This window comes from Motacilla alba, chromosome 28 (assembly GCF_015832195.1).
Source record: "Motacilla alba alba isolate MOTALB_02 chromosome 28, Motacilla_alba_V1.0_pri, whole genome shotgun sequence".
NCBI lineage: Eukaryota > Metazoa > Chordata > Aves > Passeriformes > Motacillidae > Motacilla > Motacilla alba.
This window is the reverse complement of record NC_052043.1, coordinates 2,026,294-2,045,964: the sequence shown is the minus strand read 5'-3', so window position 1 is coordinate 2,045,964 and position 19,671 is coordinate 2,026,294. Positions and strand designations below refer to the sequence as shown.

The following is a 19,671-nucleotide window of genomic DNA, read 5'->3' as shown; positions in this document are numbered from 1 at the left end:
GGCGGGGACAAGATGGCGGCAGCGGCGGCGTCGGCGGCGCGCGCGCGGCGGGGCGGGCGGTAACGGGGCGGCGCGACCGGGACACGGAACGGGATCGGGGCCGGGAGAGCGCCAGGGGGCAGCGGCCGAGGGGCGGCCCCTGAACTTGGGGGGACGCGGGAGGCGGCGGCTCGGCGGGGCGGAGCGCGGCGCCGGGGCCCGGCCCGGCTCCCCCGCCTGGCGGTGGGGAGGGGGGACTCGGCCGCCCGCCCCCCCTCCCCCAGTTCACCGTTCGGGCCGGCGGGAGCGGCCGGAGCTGCCTGAGGGGAAGGACCCGGCCCGGGCCGGGCAGGGCCTGGAGGTCACCGACCCCCCCTCCCCGGGAGCCCGTCCCGTCGGTCCCGGCTCCGGCGCTGAATTTGTCGCACTGAAAGTGTCCTGTCCCCTGTCACCCCTCTCTGCTCTCCCGCTGTACCCCGCCAGCCCCGGTGACACCTGTGGGAGGTGCGGGAGGGATCGTCCGGGCCGGGTGGGCATCCCTGACCCCCTCCGTGAGGAGGCGGACACCGGGCGGGAGGTCCCCCCAGGAGGAGCCGGTGTTGGGGCACGGGGCCGAGCGTCTCCCTGACCCCCCCGGGATCGACGGGCCGGAGTGGTTGTGTTGTCCTGCACCGCTGACACCCGGAGCAGAGGTGGTGACACATCATGTGCCGGGCGGAATCCCGGTGGATGAAGGATGCCCCCGGGAGCTCTCGGTAGGCACCGAAGGCCTCAAACTTTTGTAGGCGAAAGCGAAGACGCAAGAATTGTTTCGGAAAACTCCTTCAAGGAAACTTGCTTCCAGCTCCCCAACGGCTGAACCCCCGCCTCCGGCCCGTGCTCCGGGGAGGGCGGCGGGAGCACACCTTCCCACCCCAGCCGGGAATCATGAGCTCCTAGGGATGGAAAGTCACGAGAGGGACTGGGAGCTGCTCTGGTTCCACGGGGTGGCCTGACGGCCCGGAGATGACCTAACTCTTTAGGATCAAACTGGGCCCAGTCAAGGCCAGTTGACTGGGAAGAGCCCCCGGTAGCAGGACCGGGTCAGAAGCAACGTGAGTCCCAAACTGAGTGTGTCCCATCACAGATTTATGTTCTTTTTCAAAGACATTCTGGAGCCAGGCCGGGATCTTTTGGCATCCAACTGACCTGGAAGCAGCTCTTAGGTTTGGTTTTCTCTTTTCTTTTTTTTTTTTCCCTTCTTTTTTTTTTTTTTTTGGTTGGTGGTTTTTTTTATTATTATTCATGTTTGTACAATCTTCTGGATATTTTTTTCCCGAGAAGGAGTAAAAAGGGAGTGTTGGAAACTAACAAACAGGATTAAAGCCCCGAGCGCTTAAGGAAAAAAACAGGTTAAGGAACTTAATCCAGGATGGATCTGCAGGAGCCCCAGCAGCTGGGAATGTTTGCGGAGAGCGAGCTGATGTCGGTGGGGATGGACACGTTCATCCACCGCATCGACTCCACCGAGGTCATTTACCAGCCCCGGCGCAAACGGGCCAAGCTCATCGGCAAGTACCTCATGGGAGACCTGCTGGGAGAGGGCTCCTACGGCAAAGTCAAGGAGATGCTGGACTCAGAGACCCTGTGCAGGAGAGCTGTGAAGATCCTGAAGAAGAAGAAGCTGCGCCGGATCCCCAACGGGGAGGCCAACGTGAAAAAGTGAGTAAAGAGGTCTGGGAGCTGAGGGGGTGAACTTGGTCCTCGTTTGGCAGCTGAGCTCCTGTGTTGTTTTAGCTGACAGCGTGGCTCTGCTGTGGAAGTGCTTCCTAATCCGCAGGTATTTAGGAATCTCTTCCCTCTGAACAGCAGCCAGTGCTCTGGGTGAGGCTGGGCACAGGGAAGGGACAGGTTCCCAAGGACTGGGACAGTCTGCAATACACTACTTTGGTGTCATTTAAAGGATAAAATATTATTTCTTAAAGCAATTCCTCTTAATGGATAAAATATTGTTTCTTAAAGCAATTCTTCTGTGTCCTCTCACCTTTCCCAGCCAGCAGCACCTGGGCGAGGTGAGACCTTACAAACACACCTGATGTCCTCACAGGGTTATTCCTATATCTGCCCAGGTGTTCCAAAAGCCCTGGAGCTCTCTGGTGGCAATTCCTCCTCCAACCCATGTGGAAGGTGGCTGGAACAGGATCCAATATATGGGGCACCCCATGGGCACAGGAAGTTTTGGGTTTTTTTTCCTTGGCTTCGTTTCTGAGGTCCTCGGGAGTTAACTCAAGGCTCTCCCCAGCTGATTTCTGTGGCTGTAAAATGGGGCCAAGGGTTGTCAGCTCTCTGTGCCTCTGCCACACCTGGTTACTCAGGGCACGAAGCCCGAGTGGAAGCGAGCCCCAGGAGGGGCTGGATCTGTGGGGCTGGTGTGGGAACTTTCCCTTCCCTAGACCTCGCAGCAGCTGCGTCCCAGCCCTGCCAGGAGCTGCTTATCAGCCCTGCAGGAGCCTCTGCAGCCCAAACAACCCATGAGGGTTTATCTAGGCTGGGAGGGAGAGCTCTGAGAGGTCGAGGAGACTCTTGTGGTGTTCTGCTGTGGCTGAGCCCTGACCTGCAGAGTCCTGTGTCTGTCCCTCAGTTTGATTTCCCAGTTTAGCTGTGGGATATTTCACATCCTGTCCCAGGACTGCTGTCAGGGAACTCTCTCACTTTGCCTTCCAACCTTCCTTGACAGCCTTGGCTGTGGAACAGTCACATCCCAAGGCTGGGACCTCCCTGTCTCTCCCTTCCTGGCTCAGGTTCAGGATCAAGCAAACTTGGTTAATGTGTAATAAAATGTTTCTTGTTTTTCTGGTGGAGGCTGAGTGCCCCATCCCTGCGTCCCTCCACGGGCACATCCAGAGCTGCCACTGGGGAACGTGGAGATGGTTTCCTCCTTAGGGAAGCTTTCAATGTAAATGAGGTAAAAAGAGCTTGCCCACATCAGGAGAGTTCCCTGCTCTCAGAGCCATGGGAATGCTCCTGTGTCCTGAGGTGAACTCCATGGAAGTTTTATTCATGCCCAGAATGGGGCTGTGAGTATCAGACAGGTCATTAAGGGAGATAATAAAAGGGGCTTTCTGTGGATGTTTCCTTGCTCAGCCCCACCTGCTCCAAAACACCAAGGCAGATTTTAGGTCTTGCCTTGTACCCAGAGGTTTACTTTAGTTCAAGTTCTTATTTCTGTTCCCTCATCCTTTTCCCTCTACCCACCTATCCATGTGCTTTATCTGCTGCTTCAGTGGGGAATTTTAAGGCAAACTGTTGTATTTTGTGTTTCCCTGGTCCCCTGGCACTCTGAGCTTATCAGAACCCTTCAGCACTGCTGTGAGAGGGAGTGAAAGCTGCGTCTCTGCTGAGTTCTGAGTGTGAGATATGTGACCAAACCCAGATGTCTGAGTCAGTGTGGGAGGAACAGAGTGCTGTGGGGTCTCCAGGTGGTGCTGGACAGGACACTGACACGGTATTTTAATGTCAACACGGTCAGATTGCACTGGAACCTCACTTTGGGCAGCTGTGTTGGAGCAGCTTTGAGGAGTTTGTGCCCAAAAACTGCTCCTGTGCACAGGACAGCAGGAAATCAGTTTGTGGGCTGGATCACACCGTCGGGTTCTGCTTTCTCTCTTGGAATCTGATCACTGAAGTGCTTTCCAGTGTTTCCTACCTCACAGGGAAAAGCTGCTCGTGAGGCTTGGGTTGTTGGCCAGAGGTGATTGAGTTCCTGTGGTGGGCTCCTGCCTGTGCCCCCTCACAGGGCACCTCGGCGCCGCTTCAGCCGTGCTGATAGCACAGGAATGGAATTGTCATCCAAGGAATTCCCTGGAAAACGGTTCCTAGACAGTGGCCCTTGGGTAATTCCACAAGCAGTAACACACGGGGAGTAACGAGAGTGCAGTAATGAGCTGTGGAGGATCATACAGGTCTGAGCTGGGCCTTGGGCACCTGGAGATGTTGGGCTGGAAATAGGATGTTAATGCCAACCTTGGGTCACTCCTTGCTGATATCCCAGGCCACAGCCTCATCTCTGCCCCAGCCCTGTCTCCTGGTGTTCTGGAGACCCAGAAAATTACAGCTAAAATGTGTTTGGAACTTACATCAAATCAAATTATTTTTCTCTACCCCAAAATACTCTGCTTCTGCCCCAGGAAAATGAGCCCTGAAGGGCTCTCCGAGTCCTGGAGAGGATGTTGAGGGCTTAAACTTGTAAGACACAGTTTCCCTAAATCTATTGGGAGAATCCTCATTTCTCTTTAGAGCAGGTGGAGGTGGCTCAGTCAGGCAGACACTGCAGAATCTCATCCCTGCAAAAGAAAGGAGTTTAGTGGGATTGCCAAAAAGAGGCAGGAAAACCCGGCAGCCTGTGGCTGCAGCAGCAGAGGTTTAATAACGCCGTGTGCTAATAGCCTGACACGTTAATTAAGTGTTTGGGGCTCTGTGGGATCCCAAGTGCCCTGTGCTGTACTTACCACCTCAGCAATTGCTCTGGTTGGAAATTCGTGCTCCTTGGAATTCCTTGGAGGGTTAACCTGGGTTATGGGGGTGTGCTGAGACAGTTTGTTCCTGGGGTCTGCAAGTTCCAAGGAACCTCCAAACAAGGACAGCCCTGGAGGTGTGAGCTCAGGTGGGAACGGGCTGATCCCTGCACCTCAGAGACGTGTTCCCCTTGTGTGGCTCAAGGACTTCCTCTGCTGAGCTGGATGTTTGCTTGGCTTGAGAGGTGAAATGCTGGGAGCTGCGCTCCGTGGAAGAGTCCAGGTTGTGATGGATATAGAACTTGGAATGCCAGACATCCCTGTGGGAGCAGGATGTGGATGGACCCTTGGGACTAGGACAGAGAAAAAGTGACTCTGAAATCTTCCTGGCACTTCCAGCCCTGGGGCTCACACGGTCCTGGATCAGGTGCTGCACTTCCTCAGCTTTCAGGATGTTGTGGGAAGAACCAGAGGAAGGGAATGAATGTTTTGGCTGTGTTCTGGTTTTGTTTAGGCAGGAATGGTTGGGAACAAGCTGGAGGCAGAATGCTGGATCTCACAGTGGAGATGTCCAGGAAGGAGAGTCTGCTTTCCAAGCTGCCTTTGGCATGTTCCAAAATGGTGTGGCCCATGGAGCAAGGGGGCAGCTTTGCTATTTACAGTTCTGAGCAACAACACCCCCTGTTATTTGCCAGAGCAGGTACCTTGCAGGAGATAAGTCTTAATCCACCAGGATGAGCTTAATGGATCTGACAGAGCTCGAGTTAGGTCTTTTCCCTCCTTGTCTCCTTCCAAGGGCGTTGGACTTGGAGGCAGGCCTTGTCCTCTGGCAGTCTGTCTGCTCACACACTTGCAGTGGGCTGTGGTGGGGTTTTGTTGGTAGTTTTGGAAGAAAAAAAATCAAATTTCAGCCTGTTCTGAGGAGGTGAGACCTGTGTTCCCCTACTCGAGGGGTTTGCAAAGCGAGATGGGATTGGAGGTGACTGGGCTGGCTGTCCCTGCTCCTCAGGCATTCCAGAGCAAAAGAGGGGCTAAAAATAGAAGTAATCTTTCCTCTGGGAAAAGGCTGGCTTGGCCTCTGCCCCAGAGGTGGGGGCACTGCCCTGGCATTTTGGATTGGTTCGCATAGTCCTCATGGGGGGGGGGAAATCATTACAGAAATATGAGATATTTATTCGTCTGTTGAAGGTGGGAGGAATTAGTGTTTGTGCTTCCAAGCTGTATTACAGGGAACGAGCTGCTAGGATCAGGATTTTAAATGTGTTCCCAACATTTGGGCCTTAAAGCAGTTGTGTTTGAGTGTGTTTGCTCCCCTCTGGCAGCCCTGGTTGGAGCCCTCGGGCCTCTCCCCTCGTGCTGCAGGATCTCCTCAGCTCCACACTGACCCTGGCTGCTGTTCCTTGTGCTAATTTAATCCACTTCAGCCCTTTGGTCATTCCTATAATTAGACTTGTCTGCTATGTCCACACAACACTTGGGAGTTTTGCTGTGGTATCCTGGGTCTCTGCTCAGCTCTTGGTGGCTTCTTCTAAATCCAGAGCTGAGGAAGGAGTCTCTGGCCTTAATTTTGGTAGTGAAATAATTCATACTGCTCAGGCATCCTCAAAAGATCTGTAAGGATTCTCCTTGCACTCCTGCATCAGAGAAGCCCTTTCCAAGGAGCAGCTCCTGGTTGTTGCTCAACCTTTGTGCTGGCCCCAGCTCATTACTGGAGCTGCTAATTGTGCCCGTGAGGGGCTCTGAGCTGGCTTTGGGCAGGGGCTCTCACTTCCAGAGCTGTGCTCAGAATTCCTTGTAATGCTGCTTCCCAGAGGCTGAGCTGATGAAGTGTGACCACACCGCTTAAAGCCCTCACCAAATCATTCTGGAAGGGAGCTGGCAAGGAGAATTTGGGAGCTCAGCACAGCCCAGGATGGAGCAGCAGCAGAACAAAGCGAAGAGCAGGACGTGCACTGCCAGGCACCAACAGAACCACCCTGACCTGACTGTCCTGCTCTGCCTGTTTCTCCACAGCTGGCATCCAGTGGGATTTTGCAGGATGAGTTTAATGCAAAAGAGACTAAACTGTGGTTTGGGGCAGGTACAAAATCCCTGGAGCCAAAGATCAGAACAGCTGACAGAAGGTGGCATTCGAGGGGCTGTTCCCCAAGCCAAGGGAAGGTGGCTCCTCACTGTTTTACCTTATTTATTCCCCACAAACACAGGATTCACTTCAGGTCTCTAAGCCATTCAGTCAAGTTAAGTTTGGGTGAAATTTTGGAAGAAATGGGGTTGGGAATAAGCTTTTTAAATGTAACATTTTCCTTGTCTCTCCCTGCAGGGAGATCCAGCTCCTGCGGAGATTACGGCACAAGAACGTCATCCAGCTGGTAGATGTGTTGTACAACGAGGAGAAGCAGAAAATATATCCTTTTGCACAGGGCTGTTGATCAGGTTTGCACTCCCACTGCTCTCTGCTGTAGTTCTGCTTTTGGGAAGGCCCTTTTGGATGTTTCTTAAGCTTAAATTTTCGCAGCTAAATTGCTTTCACGGCTAATAACCATCCTGCCCATCTGGCAGACTTTCCACACGAACACAAATTCACACAGACCCTGATCAAGGCCATTTTATCCTCACTTTGCTGGATTTGGTGAGACTCTGCCACACTGAGAGCACTTTGCCTGGAACCAGTGTGGAAGTTCCTGGAGCTGATCCCTTGTAGCATATGTTATAAATGGATCCTTTTATTTTTGACAGTGTTTTCTAACTACTGCCTTCTTATTACAGTACTCCAGCAAAGGAGTAATTTAATTGTGTGCATTAATTAGATCAAACACTCTGCCACCAGATCATTAGGATAAAGGAGTGTGACAACTTCTGCTTGTGCTGTGGCCTCGACAGAGTGAGGGGACTGCAAGTCAATTATTGATAGAGAGATTCTGTTTAATTAGGTAGAAGGGAGGAGGCAGCGTGGGGAAAAGGAGCCCGAGAGAGACATCGTGTGTTGGTACCAGGTGATGACAACCCAAAACCATCACTGAGAAAGGGGATCTCTCCAAGGATGCTCCTTGCTGGACTTTCTGAGCAGTGCTGGTCCAGAGTTGGTTTTCAGTGCTTTCCTCTTGCAAGGACAGGTTGACTTTGTTATTTTTATCTTTATCTGCTTCTACACTCTACAGCACAAAGATTGTTCCTCCCTGTGCTGATTCTGGCATAACTGTAGGAATTTGTTTTCACTGGAACTTGGAGCAGGAATTCATCCATGATTTTGTTCAAGCCCTTCCCCAGCTCCTGACTGGCACTGCCTGTGCTGCGTGTCCTGGGCTGTGGTAGAGCAGACCTTGAGCAGCCACATGGGGAACAAGTTTGGGAACAGATCCAGCAGAAAAGGGACTGTTTCCCTCAGGCTGCCCTGGGGGCAGGGCCCTGAGGCATGCACAGGGCTGTGTTGGTTCCTTGCAAGAGGCAGAGTTGGGGTTTAGGGGGAGATGTCAACTTCCCTGTTGGTGATTAAATAGAAAAATCCTCATTTCCAGAAGAAGCTCTGTAGGATTGGAAATTGGGGTTGTGGAAGAAAGGATTCTGTCCCCACCTTAATGTTCTGCTGCCGTTGGAAGTGCACTGCAGGCTTGAGCTGTCAGAGTCACAGGAGGGCTTGGGTTAAAAAGGGCATTAAAGCTCACCCCATTCCAGCCCCTGCCATGGGCAGAGACACCTTCCCCTATCCCAGGTTGCTCCAAGCCCCATCCAGCCTGGCCTGGGACACTTCCAGGGATCCAGGGGCAGCCACAGCTTCTCAGGGAAACCTGTGCCACGACCTCACCATCCTCACAGGGAAGATTTTTTTCCCTAATCTCTCATCTAACCCCCCTCTCTGTCAGTGTGAAGCAATTTCCCCATGTCCTGTCACTGTGTGCTGTTCTAAAAAATCCCTCTCTGTCTTTCTTGTAGGCTCCCTTCAGGTTAAAACAGCGTTTGAGTAACTCACCTGATAAAAACCTTCAGTGATTTTCTGTGGGAAAGGGAAAGCTGTGGCGACTGGATTAAAAATATCAATGACTTTTAGTATTTAAGGGCTGTTTGCTGGCCTGCTGTGGCTGGGAGTGCAGAGCTAGTGGTGAATGGAGAGCTCATCCAGGCAGAAAATGAACCCAGTTCCATGAGGAGCATCCCAGGGATCCCATTACCAGTGTGTACAGCTGAGTGTAGGAGCAGAAGCCCTTGAGGAGGAGAACTGAGAGCTTGGGGCACCTGTAACAGATCTGCTCCAGCCTGGAAGTCTGTTCTCTAATCTGATTGATCAACCTGAAGTGGATCAGTGACCAGGAAGGGGTGAGGAGCAGCCTGGCTGTTAATGACACCCAGCCAGGGCTGTCCTTGAGCCTCTTTGCTCCCCAGGAGCTGGTCTGGATTATCCACCACCACTGTTATTCTCCTGACAGTGGGAGAGTTGATGTATTCCAAATCACTCTGATAGGAGTCGTTCACAGATTTCTTCCAGAGTGAGAAAGGGTAGGAATGAATTTTTGGGAGCTCTCTCTTCTGTTCTTGCTCTTATTGATTTACTGAGAATCTTCATGCCCATCATAAATTTTGGTTTAGGGTATATTTAGAGTATTTTAGGGTCTCTCTAAAGAGCAGTTCATGGGGAATGGAGCAGGAATTTAATGAGTTTTCAGTGTTTGGAGCTGCTAGATGGAACATGCTGGAAAGGGGCAGCAGAGTCTTCAGCCCAGATCCCACACAGGGCAGGAGTCTCCCTTCTGCCTCTTCCACCTCAGCTGGCTTCTTGGGGCAAAAGTCACTTATTTTGGGTTTAGGTTAAGATGGCAACTGCGTGGAGGAATAACTGACCACGCTCAGGATTGCAGAGGAGACCTGGCAGCTTCTGCTCTGTCAGGACACTCCCCAGTGTCCCAGGGTCTGTTCTCCCAGGCCCCTCCAAGCCAGACTTTGCCTTCAAAAGCCCAGGGAGAGGAGGAAACAGGCAATTACAACATCAGGCAGTCTGGTTCCCATGTTTTGGCCCCAACATTAAAGCTTACAGAGATAAAAACTGGAATATGCTGCAAGGGAACAAATGCTGCAAAGTGCCAGCAGCTCTTGGCATTCTGTTGTAACTGTTTTTATCCATGGTTTCACAAAGCTTCTCTGCTCTCCAAGGATCCTTTTTCCTGCTACTGGAATACTCCTGTGGAGCTGGGGGTAAGCAGCAGCTGCTCCACAGAGCACACAACTGGATTGTTTGGGACGGGGAATGAGGAATAACCAACTTTGGGGAAGGTGGTGGGAGCTCACTTTGATCTCAGCTGCAGAACACCCAGGGCACTGGGGGAATGGCTGCAGCTCTTCTGCCAGGGAGTTCCCAACTTTCTGTGCCCACTTCAAGTTATTTCCCTGTTGTCTGTCACACCTCTGAGATCTCCAGCTTATTTTCTGTGGAGTTCCCAACTTTCTGTGCCCACTTCGAGGTATTTCCCTGGTCTCTGTCACGCCTGTGAGATCTCCAGCTTATTTTCTGTGGAGTTCCCATCCTGTTTCAGTCTGGTCACGGAGATGCAGATGCTCATTTGGCAGAAGGATTTTCCTGTAGGTGCTTTCCTGTCCTGTGGGAGCTGGAGGAACATTCCCTCAGTACTTGGGAAGTGCAGCCATTCCCTCTGGGATGGGGCTGCTGCCCATCTGAGGAGTGTTTAACACTGAGGAGTGTTAACCCTGGAGCTTCCTTAACTCTGCCCTCACGTATATGGTGATGGAGTACTGTGTGTGTGGGATGCAGGAAATGCTGGACAGTGTCCCAGAAAAGAGGTTTCCAGTGTTTCAGGCTCACGGGTAAGTTCTTTTCCTCTCCCCACTTTGTTCTCTCGAGTGGAGAGCGCTTTCTCCTCTGCTCAGACTGCCTTTGAAAGCAAACCTGGCTTTGTGCAATAATTTCATATTTTACACCCATGCAAAAAAGTGAAAAGCTCTTGGAAGTGGCCAGCAGGGATTGCCCTTAGATTCTGGGAGGAAAACCATCCTTCTATTGATTTTTCTGTTATTTTTGTTTTACTTCCTGAGCTGCCCAACAGCCCCCCCTGGTCCCTGTGCTCTTGCCTTGCCAAGGGGTGTGAGGGGGGAATCTCCTGCCTAAATGGAGGTCAAGCCACAGTTCAGCATCAGAAAAGACTTTAAGGGCCTTGGGATGGATTAGGGATTGCCAATATCCAGCATGATCTGGTAGCTGGGGTAGTTAGCTGGGATAAGCTGGAGCCCTTTTTACTCCTCAAGGAAAAAAAACTCAGAATTCTGGGAATAGATACAAAAACATTGTCAGGATCAAATCAGGGCAGAGCAGCAAATCCATGGCAACTACATAATTTTATGGTCATATTGTCATTTTAGTTTAAGAGATCTCTGAGATTTCAGACAGCCTAAGTGAAATTCAAGCACATTAATATTATTTCTGGGTATTATGAGATGAAACACTTGCCTCTACAACTGCCAGGCTGCATGTGGGTTACGATGATGGCCCAGAGTCTCTGACCACAGCAAAAAGCTCCTTTCTGCTGGCTAAAAGTGTTTGATTTTTTTCCACTCTCCCTCTCTCTGCAGGTACTTTTGTCAGCTTATAGATGGCTTAGAATACTTGCACAGCCAAGGGATTGTCCACAAGGATATAAAACCGGGGAACCTCCTGCTAACAACCAATGGGACACTAAAAATATCTGATTTAGGCGTAGCAGAGGTATGTGAGAAGCCCAGCAAAGTCAGAATGGGACATTCTAGATTGAGGTCACCTCTGTGGTGTCATTGATTCATTGTGCATTTAGGCTTTTGTTCTGTTGCACTTGCAGAGTGCTCTGAGTGACTCTGAATATTTATTGCAGTTGGCAAAGCACTTCTTTTGGTAACGGCGTGAAACCTCTGCTCAGGAAACACAGAGAAGGAAGATGTCAGTCTGGGATGAGCCCAAAAGTGGGGGGAAATGGGGATAAGCTGCATAACCTTATCCTTCTTTTTATGTGGAGACTGTCTTAGGTAGGAGAGGTGCAAGACTTGTCGCTGTGGCGTGTGGCTGCTGTGGTGGCGTGATCTTATCATCTGTAGATGTTCAGTAGAGCAGTTTTCCCCTTTTGTTTCCCAGGTGGAACTTTTCCAAGAGTCACAGTTTGTTTTCCTTGGAAGCCTGACACTGTTTGGTCTCTCCTCCTCAGGCACTGCATCCGTTTGCGGAGGACGACACGTGCAGGACGAGCCAAGGGTCGCCAGCATTCCAGCCCCCAGAAATTGCCAATGGCCTTGACACCTTTTCAGGCTTTAAAGTCGACATCTGGTCTGCAGGGGTGACACTGTGAGTGCCCAGGAGCCCCCAGGATTTCACAACTAATGACGTCCTCAGATAGCCCAGCTGTGTCATCACTGCTCTTGTGTGGTGGGGGGTGCTGCTCACTCCTGTGGGTGGGTTTATGCTCCCCAAAGTACCTGTAATTCTGCACGAGGGGATCTTTGCTCTCCATGAGTGACTCTGCAGCTGTTGCTCAGCCCCCAGAGGCACAGCCAGGGCAGTAACAAAAACCACAAATATCTCCAGTATTTATTTTTAAGCTTTTACTGTCCCAGACTGTGATGAAGGCAGGCTAAACTTAAAGAGGTTTTGCACATACTGCCAAATATTCCTCTTTTGGTTTCCCCTTGGCTGCTCTTGGCTTATGTAGTCAGGTAGGAACTGAGTACCTGTGGACTGCTTCTCATCCTGCTTCTCCTTCTGCCTTCACAGATACAACATCACAACGGGTCTGTACCCTTTTGAAGGGGATAATATCTATAAATTATTTGAAAACATCGGGAAAGGCGACTACACAATTCCAGAGGATTGTGGTCCTCCACTCTCAGACTTATTGAGAGGTGAGTCTTCCCAGCTGGTTCCAAAAGGGTAACATTTATAGATGCAACAACTCCTCAGCTTGCACAGTGCCAGAGCTTCCTTCCAAGGGTCTTGTGGGGATATGGGATCCTTTTAGTCAGGGAGGTTATACTTACAGCCTTACAAGACTCTGGCAGCTCTCCAGTACTGGTGTTTTCCTGAGATCCACTAATGCCCTGCACAGCTCACAGCCACTGCTGTATAGAGTTGGTTCTTGCATTGCTTCCTGTGCTCTGAGAAGCTTTTACATCTAAAGACAAAGCCCACAAGTGGTTAAATTTAAAATGGCATAATAGCATTGGTGCAGGTTTGGACAGTGAGGGCACTCAGATGCTGTGTTCAGGCTTTCCCTAATGTCACACACTGAATACTTGGGTCTGCCTCATCAACCTCGCCTCTGGACTTGTTTCAAGTCCCATTTGTTTCCTTCCCTCCAAATTCAGAGCTGCAGGGTATTGGAGCAGTGACAGGTGCCCATTTCACAGCAGGGCTGGGATAGGACCAGAAGGACCAGGAGAGTGGCGCTTTCTGGGGAGAAAGTTGTGGGGTTTTTTGTTTTTTTTCCCATCACTTATTGCAGCAGTTTGATGTTCAGGGCTGAGGAGTCTCTACCTGTGGAAGCTGAGTGGTCAGGCAGGGCAGCAGCTGTGCTGTGCACAGCAGGCAGCCTGGAGAGCCTCTTTGACAGGAGCTGGGATGTGATTCCAGCCTGTGGGAGAGCCTGACCAGCATTCCCAGTGCCTCCTCAGCAGCAGAACAGCCGGGTGCAGCTGTGCTCACCAGCCCTCAGCACAGGCTCATCCTCTCCTTTCTCTTCAGCTCTTTGAGAGAATCAGCCCCCAGATGCGGGATGTTTGTCTTGTTTCACATTGGTTTTCCTGCTCCTTGTGCTCTGTGGGGTTGGTGAGGGGTTGGGGGGCGCTGAGTGCCTTTCTGCAGGGCCCTGGCCCCGGGCTGGATGCAGGGCCCCGGCTCCCGGGCTCGGTGCAGGGCCCCGGCTCCCGGGCTCGGTGCAGGGCCCCGGCTCCCGGGCTCGGTGCAGGGCCCCGGCTCCCGGGCTCGGTGCAGGGCCCCGGCTCCCGGGCTCGGTGCAGGGCCCCGGCTCCCGGGCTCGGTGCAGGGCCCCGGCTCCCGGGCTCGGTGCAGGGCCCCGGCTCCCTGGCTCGGTGCAGTGCCCGGGCTCGGTGCAGTGCCCGGGCTCGGTGCAGGGCCCCGGGCTCGGTGCAGTGCCCCGGGCTCGGTGCAGGGCCCCGGCTCCCGGCTCGGTGCAGGGCCCCGGGCTCGGTGCAGGGCCCCGGCTCCCGGCTCGGTGCAGGGCCCCGGGCTCGGTGCAGGGCCCTGGCTCGGTGCAGGGTTCCTAGCTCCCAGCTCGGTGCAGTGCCCCGGGCTCGGTGCAGGGCCCCGGCTCCTGGCTCGGTGCCGGCCGTGCTGGCGGCAGGTGGTGCTGTCAGTCCGAGCTCTTCCGCTGCCGGGGCTCCCCTCGGCACCAAGGAGCTGCCAGACCCCCGCAGCCCCCCTCAGAGGTTATTTTAGCTTCCCTGGCCCCATGCCAGTGATGAAATCAGTTATTTCCATGTGTTTCCAAAAGCATTAGCCAGCTTTAGCAGCTCTCCGAAGGCGTTACATAAGGCAGCGCTTCCAATGGCGCTCGGCACAGCCGGGATCCGGCTGCTCCGCTGAGCCCGACGCAGCGGCTGCTCGTGGCCTGATGTGCTTCACATTGTACCTGCCAGCTCCAGGGAACAGTGGCCTGAGCTCCGTGTGGCATTTGGCTTGTGACTGCTGACTCCAAACTTGGCCTTTTAATGAGCTGGGAATTGCCCAAATGGAGCAAATCCTGCAGTCCCGTTGGTCCGGCAGCAGTTCTCCTAAAGCATCCAGCAGAACTCCTTGGAGGTTTGTGATCAGCCTCTCAGCTGCACTTAGTGCTTCCCCCCAGGGAAAAGCAGCGTGGCAGTTTTCTCTTTTCCTCTGCTGAGGATATTGACAGCTTAAAATCTTGTGCTTCATTAGCACAATAACTCCCCTCCTAGTTCTCTTCCCACCTCTGCCTGAGATCTGGAGCCAGAATTTCCTGCTCTTCCCTCTGCCTGATTTTACATGGCGGAGCCTTGAATCTGGTGCCCTTTGTCCATCTCTTACAGCCTGAGTCTCCTCCTGCATCCTCCCTGCTGTCAGTTTGTTTGTCTGCATCCCTCCTGTGCTTGTGCACCACAGAGGTGGGAGTCGAGTGGGTTTGGCGAGGAGAGGAGCTTGTCTGGGAGGAGGTGACTAGACCCCTTTCTTTCAGGGCAATGGGAAGCCCTAAGGATCCCTTTTCCTATCCTTTCTCCCACCTGAGAACAGTCTTGCACCCTTCATCTTGCTGTGTACAAGCTGCTGCATTGCAAAAGCTGGCATAACCTTCTGATATTCCCCTTGCTTGGTGTGAGACACATTTTCCAGTGGTCAGCATGCCAGGTGGCCTCGAGGGAGATGAATTTAGGGGTGGGATTGCCCCAGCTCTGCCTGCTCTGGAGGCCTGAGCAGCTCCCCAGCATCTGCTGAAGCCCAGGGCTGAGCTGTGCAGCCGTGGCACCATGTAGCTATGGTGACAAACCTGGATGCTTTATTTAGTTCCTGCTTTTCCTCCAGAACATCTGCATTTCCTGGTTGGTGCCTGCTCCTCCTGCAGCAGGCTGGAGCTGAATCCATTGCCTGTGGATCAGATACTGTAGGTGGCTGTGTTTGTGTGAGCAGCCCAGACATTCCCAGCTCAGCTCTGTCGCTCTGGTGGTTTTGTCTCATCTTTGTGTTGCTTTGAAAGGCTCTAAAAGCCCTCACAGGGCTGCGAGCGCCTGGTCTGGGTTTGAGTGAGGCAGAATTCAGTGCAGCAAAGTGCTCATTTCCTCTGTCTGCCAGGGCTGTGCTGACCACAGGCACCACAGCCAGGCTGTGAAGCAAACACAAACACACTTTGTAAGGTTTTTTTGTTCTTCTGTTGACTACTTTTGTAGTGTTTCTTTACTTTTTCTTCCCCTTGAGCTTGTTCTTATCTTTGTTCCCTTTTTCCAGAACAGCAGAGTTTAGAGGACTTAAAGCTTCAGTGGTATTTAGCTTATAAAGAGACTCGCATGACAGTATATCCTCCAGATTAGTTGGGATGCTGCTCCTCATTTTGTCTCCCTAATCAGGGATGAAGCTTTATTTGTACTCTTCAGGGATGGAAAGAAGAAGGGCTGGTGCTGTTTTGTGTGTGCAGTCAGGAGAGATGTGTCAGAGTAGAGGGGTTTATAAATAGTCTTAACGTTCTTCTGGCAGCATCTGCCCATGGCTTATCAACTCCTGTGCACTTTGCTTCTGGACCAGAAAAATGCACAAGGTCAGCTTTCCTCCTCCTGGTCTAATAGACTTTTACTGGAAGAGGAAGTTCTGAGGCTGCAGCTCTGCATTAATCAGCATCTGGATTGATTTCCAGGCCCTGAGACCTGGGACATGGTGGCTGGATCCTCAGCAGTTTGTTTTCTCACTTCCATGACCTTCCCTTGCTGGGACAGTGAGAGGATGCATCCTGATGACAGTGGGATGCTTTAATTCTGCTGTGGCAAGGGTCCCCAGGGCTGTCTGTGCCCTTCCAGAGGCCTGGCCTAGATCACAGGCTCAAGATTTGCCTGCAGAGGGAGTTTGTGACCAGAACAGCCAGCTGAGTGCAGGGAGAAGGAAAAGGTCCTGCCTGTTTACAGATTGGCCTCACACTGCTTTTACAGTGGTTGTTAAATGTTGATCCAAGTTGGAAGTGGAATCCAGGTTGAATCCATTAATCTTGCTGTTGGATTTCTTCCTGCTTCCCCAGTCCCACACCTGAGACTGTCCAGTGTTCTGAACTCCAGGAGTTCTGCCCTGGAGCTGAGCCTGTCCAGGGTCACTGAGTGTAGGGGCTGGGGGTTGTGAGGAGCTCAGGGCGGATCCATGATCTCCAGTTTCTGGGTTGTCACTTGATGTGATTTGAAAGTGTTTTGAAACTGTTGATGTGCTGCAGAGGACACGATACCCCTGTCTGGGCACGACTGTGTGGTGTCTGTTCTTATCAGTTTAACACCTGATAATTCTCCATGAGGGGACTTCATATGGTAGGAATAATTTCCTCATGGAAAGGGTTGTCAGGCACCCAGTGAGGTTTGGAGCCCCCAGCCCTGGAGGTCTCCAAAGAGCACCTGGATGTGACAGTGTAGGGGCTGAGGGTGACAAGTTGGGGGATCAGCCGCAGCTTGGACTCGGTGATTGTGTGGCACCCCTGTATGCACACAGCAAATCCTCTGGGAATACTGGGGAGCAGAGCTTAGAGTTGGGCCTCCTGAGCATTCCCTGGCACAGCCTGTCCCATCCCTGCTCGCAGATAAACTCCAGGGAAGTCTTTACCCTAAATGGCCGCGAGCGGCGGCTGCTGCGAGCAGGCGCTCCGGGATGACTTGCCTGGTGAATAGAACATGATGTTTTGTCTTGCTGAAGCTTCTCTTCAGTGCAGGACTTGAGCCACGGAGCTGCCACGAGTGACTCAGAGCTGAATGTATGAATGTACATTTTCAGTGAGGACACTTTCCGTTTTTCTTTCAAATGTTGCCCCAAATGTGGTCATTTTTCATTGAAGGAAAAATTCCATTCGATTATTTTCCTTCTGCCTTTTTAATGGCTTGAGAGCAACAGCTCCCTGTGCTGTGGCTGTTTGTGACTACTGCTCTTTCAATCATTTACCTTAAACTTCTTCTCCTGCTTGTACCGGTTTCATCTGGTAAATGCCTTAAATTTCACAAACACCTTGAAGTGTGGTTTTTAAATAAATCAGTGGGGGGAGTGGGTGGTGTCCTGACTTCCTGTTTCTTACAACATGAATAAGAGAACCCGACCAATACTTGTCCCCTAATCTTCATGTGAGAGCTCTTTGCAGCCCTATTTCTTAAAAAGAAAAAAAAAGCCAACTCATTTGGGAAGCTCAGCTGTGAAGCTGTCTGATCATCTTATTAATAGGTTCTTTAATTAGGTGTGGGATGGGGTTTTTTTTTTCCTCTGAACTTATTTCTTTTTCTGTAACGTGAGGAGAAATTCCATCTGAACGTGAGAAAACTCCTTTGTGCCAGGGTTGAGCTCTGGAACAGGTTGCAGTGGTGGGAGGGAGGGTGTTGTAGAGTTTCCATCCTCAGAGACCTTCAAAACCCACTCCAAACAATCCAGAACTCTGAGGAATTGGGCTCTGAGGACTCCAGTGCCTTGAGCCAGGAACCTGACCTGGAGAGCTCTTCCTGGATTGCTTTAACTTGCTTCATGTGATGTCATGTGGATCAGTGGTGATCCCATCTGCCTTAAAGTTCTTAATGCTGTCACTAGCATGGATAAACCTTCCCAAATTGCCAGGGCAAAGTGTATTTTGGCTTCTGGGGGTAAAATAACTTCAATCTTTCCCCACTGTACTGTCCTATCCCCCCTCTTTGCCCTAGTCCTGATCTGATGTGGTATGAACAGACTGAGGGAAGATGTTCTGGAGCAGTTTTTGGTATCACATGTGCTGTGGTGATTTATCTCTTCCATGACCTTTGAATTGTAGGTTCTCACCTCCAAGGCTCTTGCAGCTTCCTGCTTGTACCAGGATGTGTCTTTCCAGCCCTCATTTCCCAAGTGTCCACCCAGATGAGTCCCCCACCCTTGTGTTCTCAGTGTCCTTGTCCTGGCTCTCCCCAGCACTCTGCACTGTTTGCTCCTGTCCTGGCTTTCTGAATTCCTGTTTGACAGTGAGTCCTGCTTCCCAGATTTTTCCTGTTGCTGGTGATGGGTTCCTCCTGTTCCATCTCATCTCCAAACCCTCATTCTTCATGCAACCTTCATGCAACTTTACAGTGCAGGTGCTTCAGGAGCAACAGATCATTTAGTAGAAGCAAAACTCCTTGTAGTGTTCAGCAGGTTCATATATTCCTGGAACCTTCACTGGAGAATATCTTGGATGCTGCTGGATGAAACTCTCAGGGTTCCATTGGCTCATTTCTGAAGAATATGGCAACATTTTCTCCTTCCCTTCTGTTGAGTTGTGAAGCTTCTGAAAGGCAGTGGAGCAGAGTGGGCATCCCAGGAGGCTGTTTAAGGAATCCACCTCCCTTTCTCCCAGAGAGAATAGGGATGAGCTGCTTTTCCTGTCCCTGCTCTGCTCACCACCCACCCCAGATTCCTCAGCAGATGATCCCAGAAATCCAAGTCCTGGCCAGGGCACAGGGATGAGCAGCAGGACGATTTTTTAAATTGTTGGGTCTCTCCTGCTGCACCTCAGACTAGAATTCCACTAGACCAGAGGATCTGGGACACTGAGCAAGTGGACATGTGCTGTGCCTGAGGCTTTGGCTCTTCCATGGAAGAGGTTCAGTGGAATTATCTCTGAAATGTAAAATCTTGATTGGAGAGTTTCTTGGAGCTGTGATTTAGGGCTGGATTCTGGGTTGATTTAGGGCTGAAGCCTCAGTCCCTGCACTGGGAGGGAGGGAGGGATGGGCTGTACCTGCAGGTGGGAAGCTGAGGAACAGGCTGGAACAGGTCAGCAATGGGATTGGGATTTGATGCTGAGTTTCCTGTGGCTGGCAGAGCAAATCCTGCCTGGAGCTGCCAGGACTGGACACGGCATGGCTGTCGGGGAGGGAAGAGCAGAGCTTTGTGCTGGCTTTGACTCAGCTGAGAGTGTCTGTGATCACATCTGGACTTTTTTCTTCTTTTCAGGGATGCTGGAATACGACCCAGCCAAGAGGTTCTCAATACAGCAGATAAGGCAGCACAAGTGAGTGTTCTCTTCCTGCTCCTCCTGTACCTGTGCTCCTGCTCTCACTCTCTGTTTCCTTTTGACAGCAGACACATGGAAGTCACTAGATCTCCTTCCTCCAGCTCTGCTGGAGCTCTGGCAACCTCCACTTGGCTTTTTTCCTCCCATTAGAGCATCCGGTGAAGCACTGGAATTGCTAACCAGTAAATAAGGAATATGTTGGAAGTCTGTTTGTGGCATGCCTGCTTCTGGATAATTAAGGGTTCTGGATAATTTTTTCCAGAGGCCAGCAAGTACTAATGGAGCAGAACAGGAGGTCCTGAAGGCTTTGTTTTTATAGTAGGACTGTTCAGTAACGTGTGTTAGTTCTGGCCAGTCTGGGGACAGAAATATCCCCTGGTATTTGCTCCATATGGAGTCAGCATGTGGAAAAGCGTTCCAGGACAATAGGAAATTTTTTTTTTTCTTTCTTTCTCTTTAATATCACAGTCCTCCCTCCCCCATATCCTCCCCCATTTTCCGTGCCATAGTCAGGGGGGGAA

General features: G+C 51.7%; 1 protein-coding gene across 1 annotated transcript in view; it reads left to right on the top strand.

Moving 5' to 3' along the window:
* STK11 (serine/threonine kinase 11) overlaps positions 1-19,671 on the top strand; it is a 32,017-nt gene continuing 12,346 nt past the window's right edge. Inside the window, exons 1-7 of the mRNA XM_038163878.1 lie at positions 1-1,680; positions 6,793-6,876; positions 10,194-10,283; positions 11,046-11,178; positions 11,648-11,784; positions 12,211-12,338; positions 19,090-19,147. Coding sequence (XP_038019806.1) covers positions 1,391-1,680; positions 6,793-6,876; positions 10,194-10,283; positions 11,046-11,178; positions 11,648-11,784; positions 12,211-12,338; positions 19,090-19,147 — 920 coding nt within the window. The 5' untranslated portion in view covers positions 1-1,390. The remainder of the gene's footprint in view (positions 1,681-6,792; positions 6,877-10,193; positions 10,284-11,045; positions 11,179-11,647; positions 11,785-12,210; positions 12,339-19,089; positions 19,148-19,671) is intronic.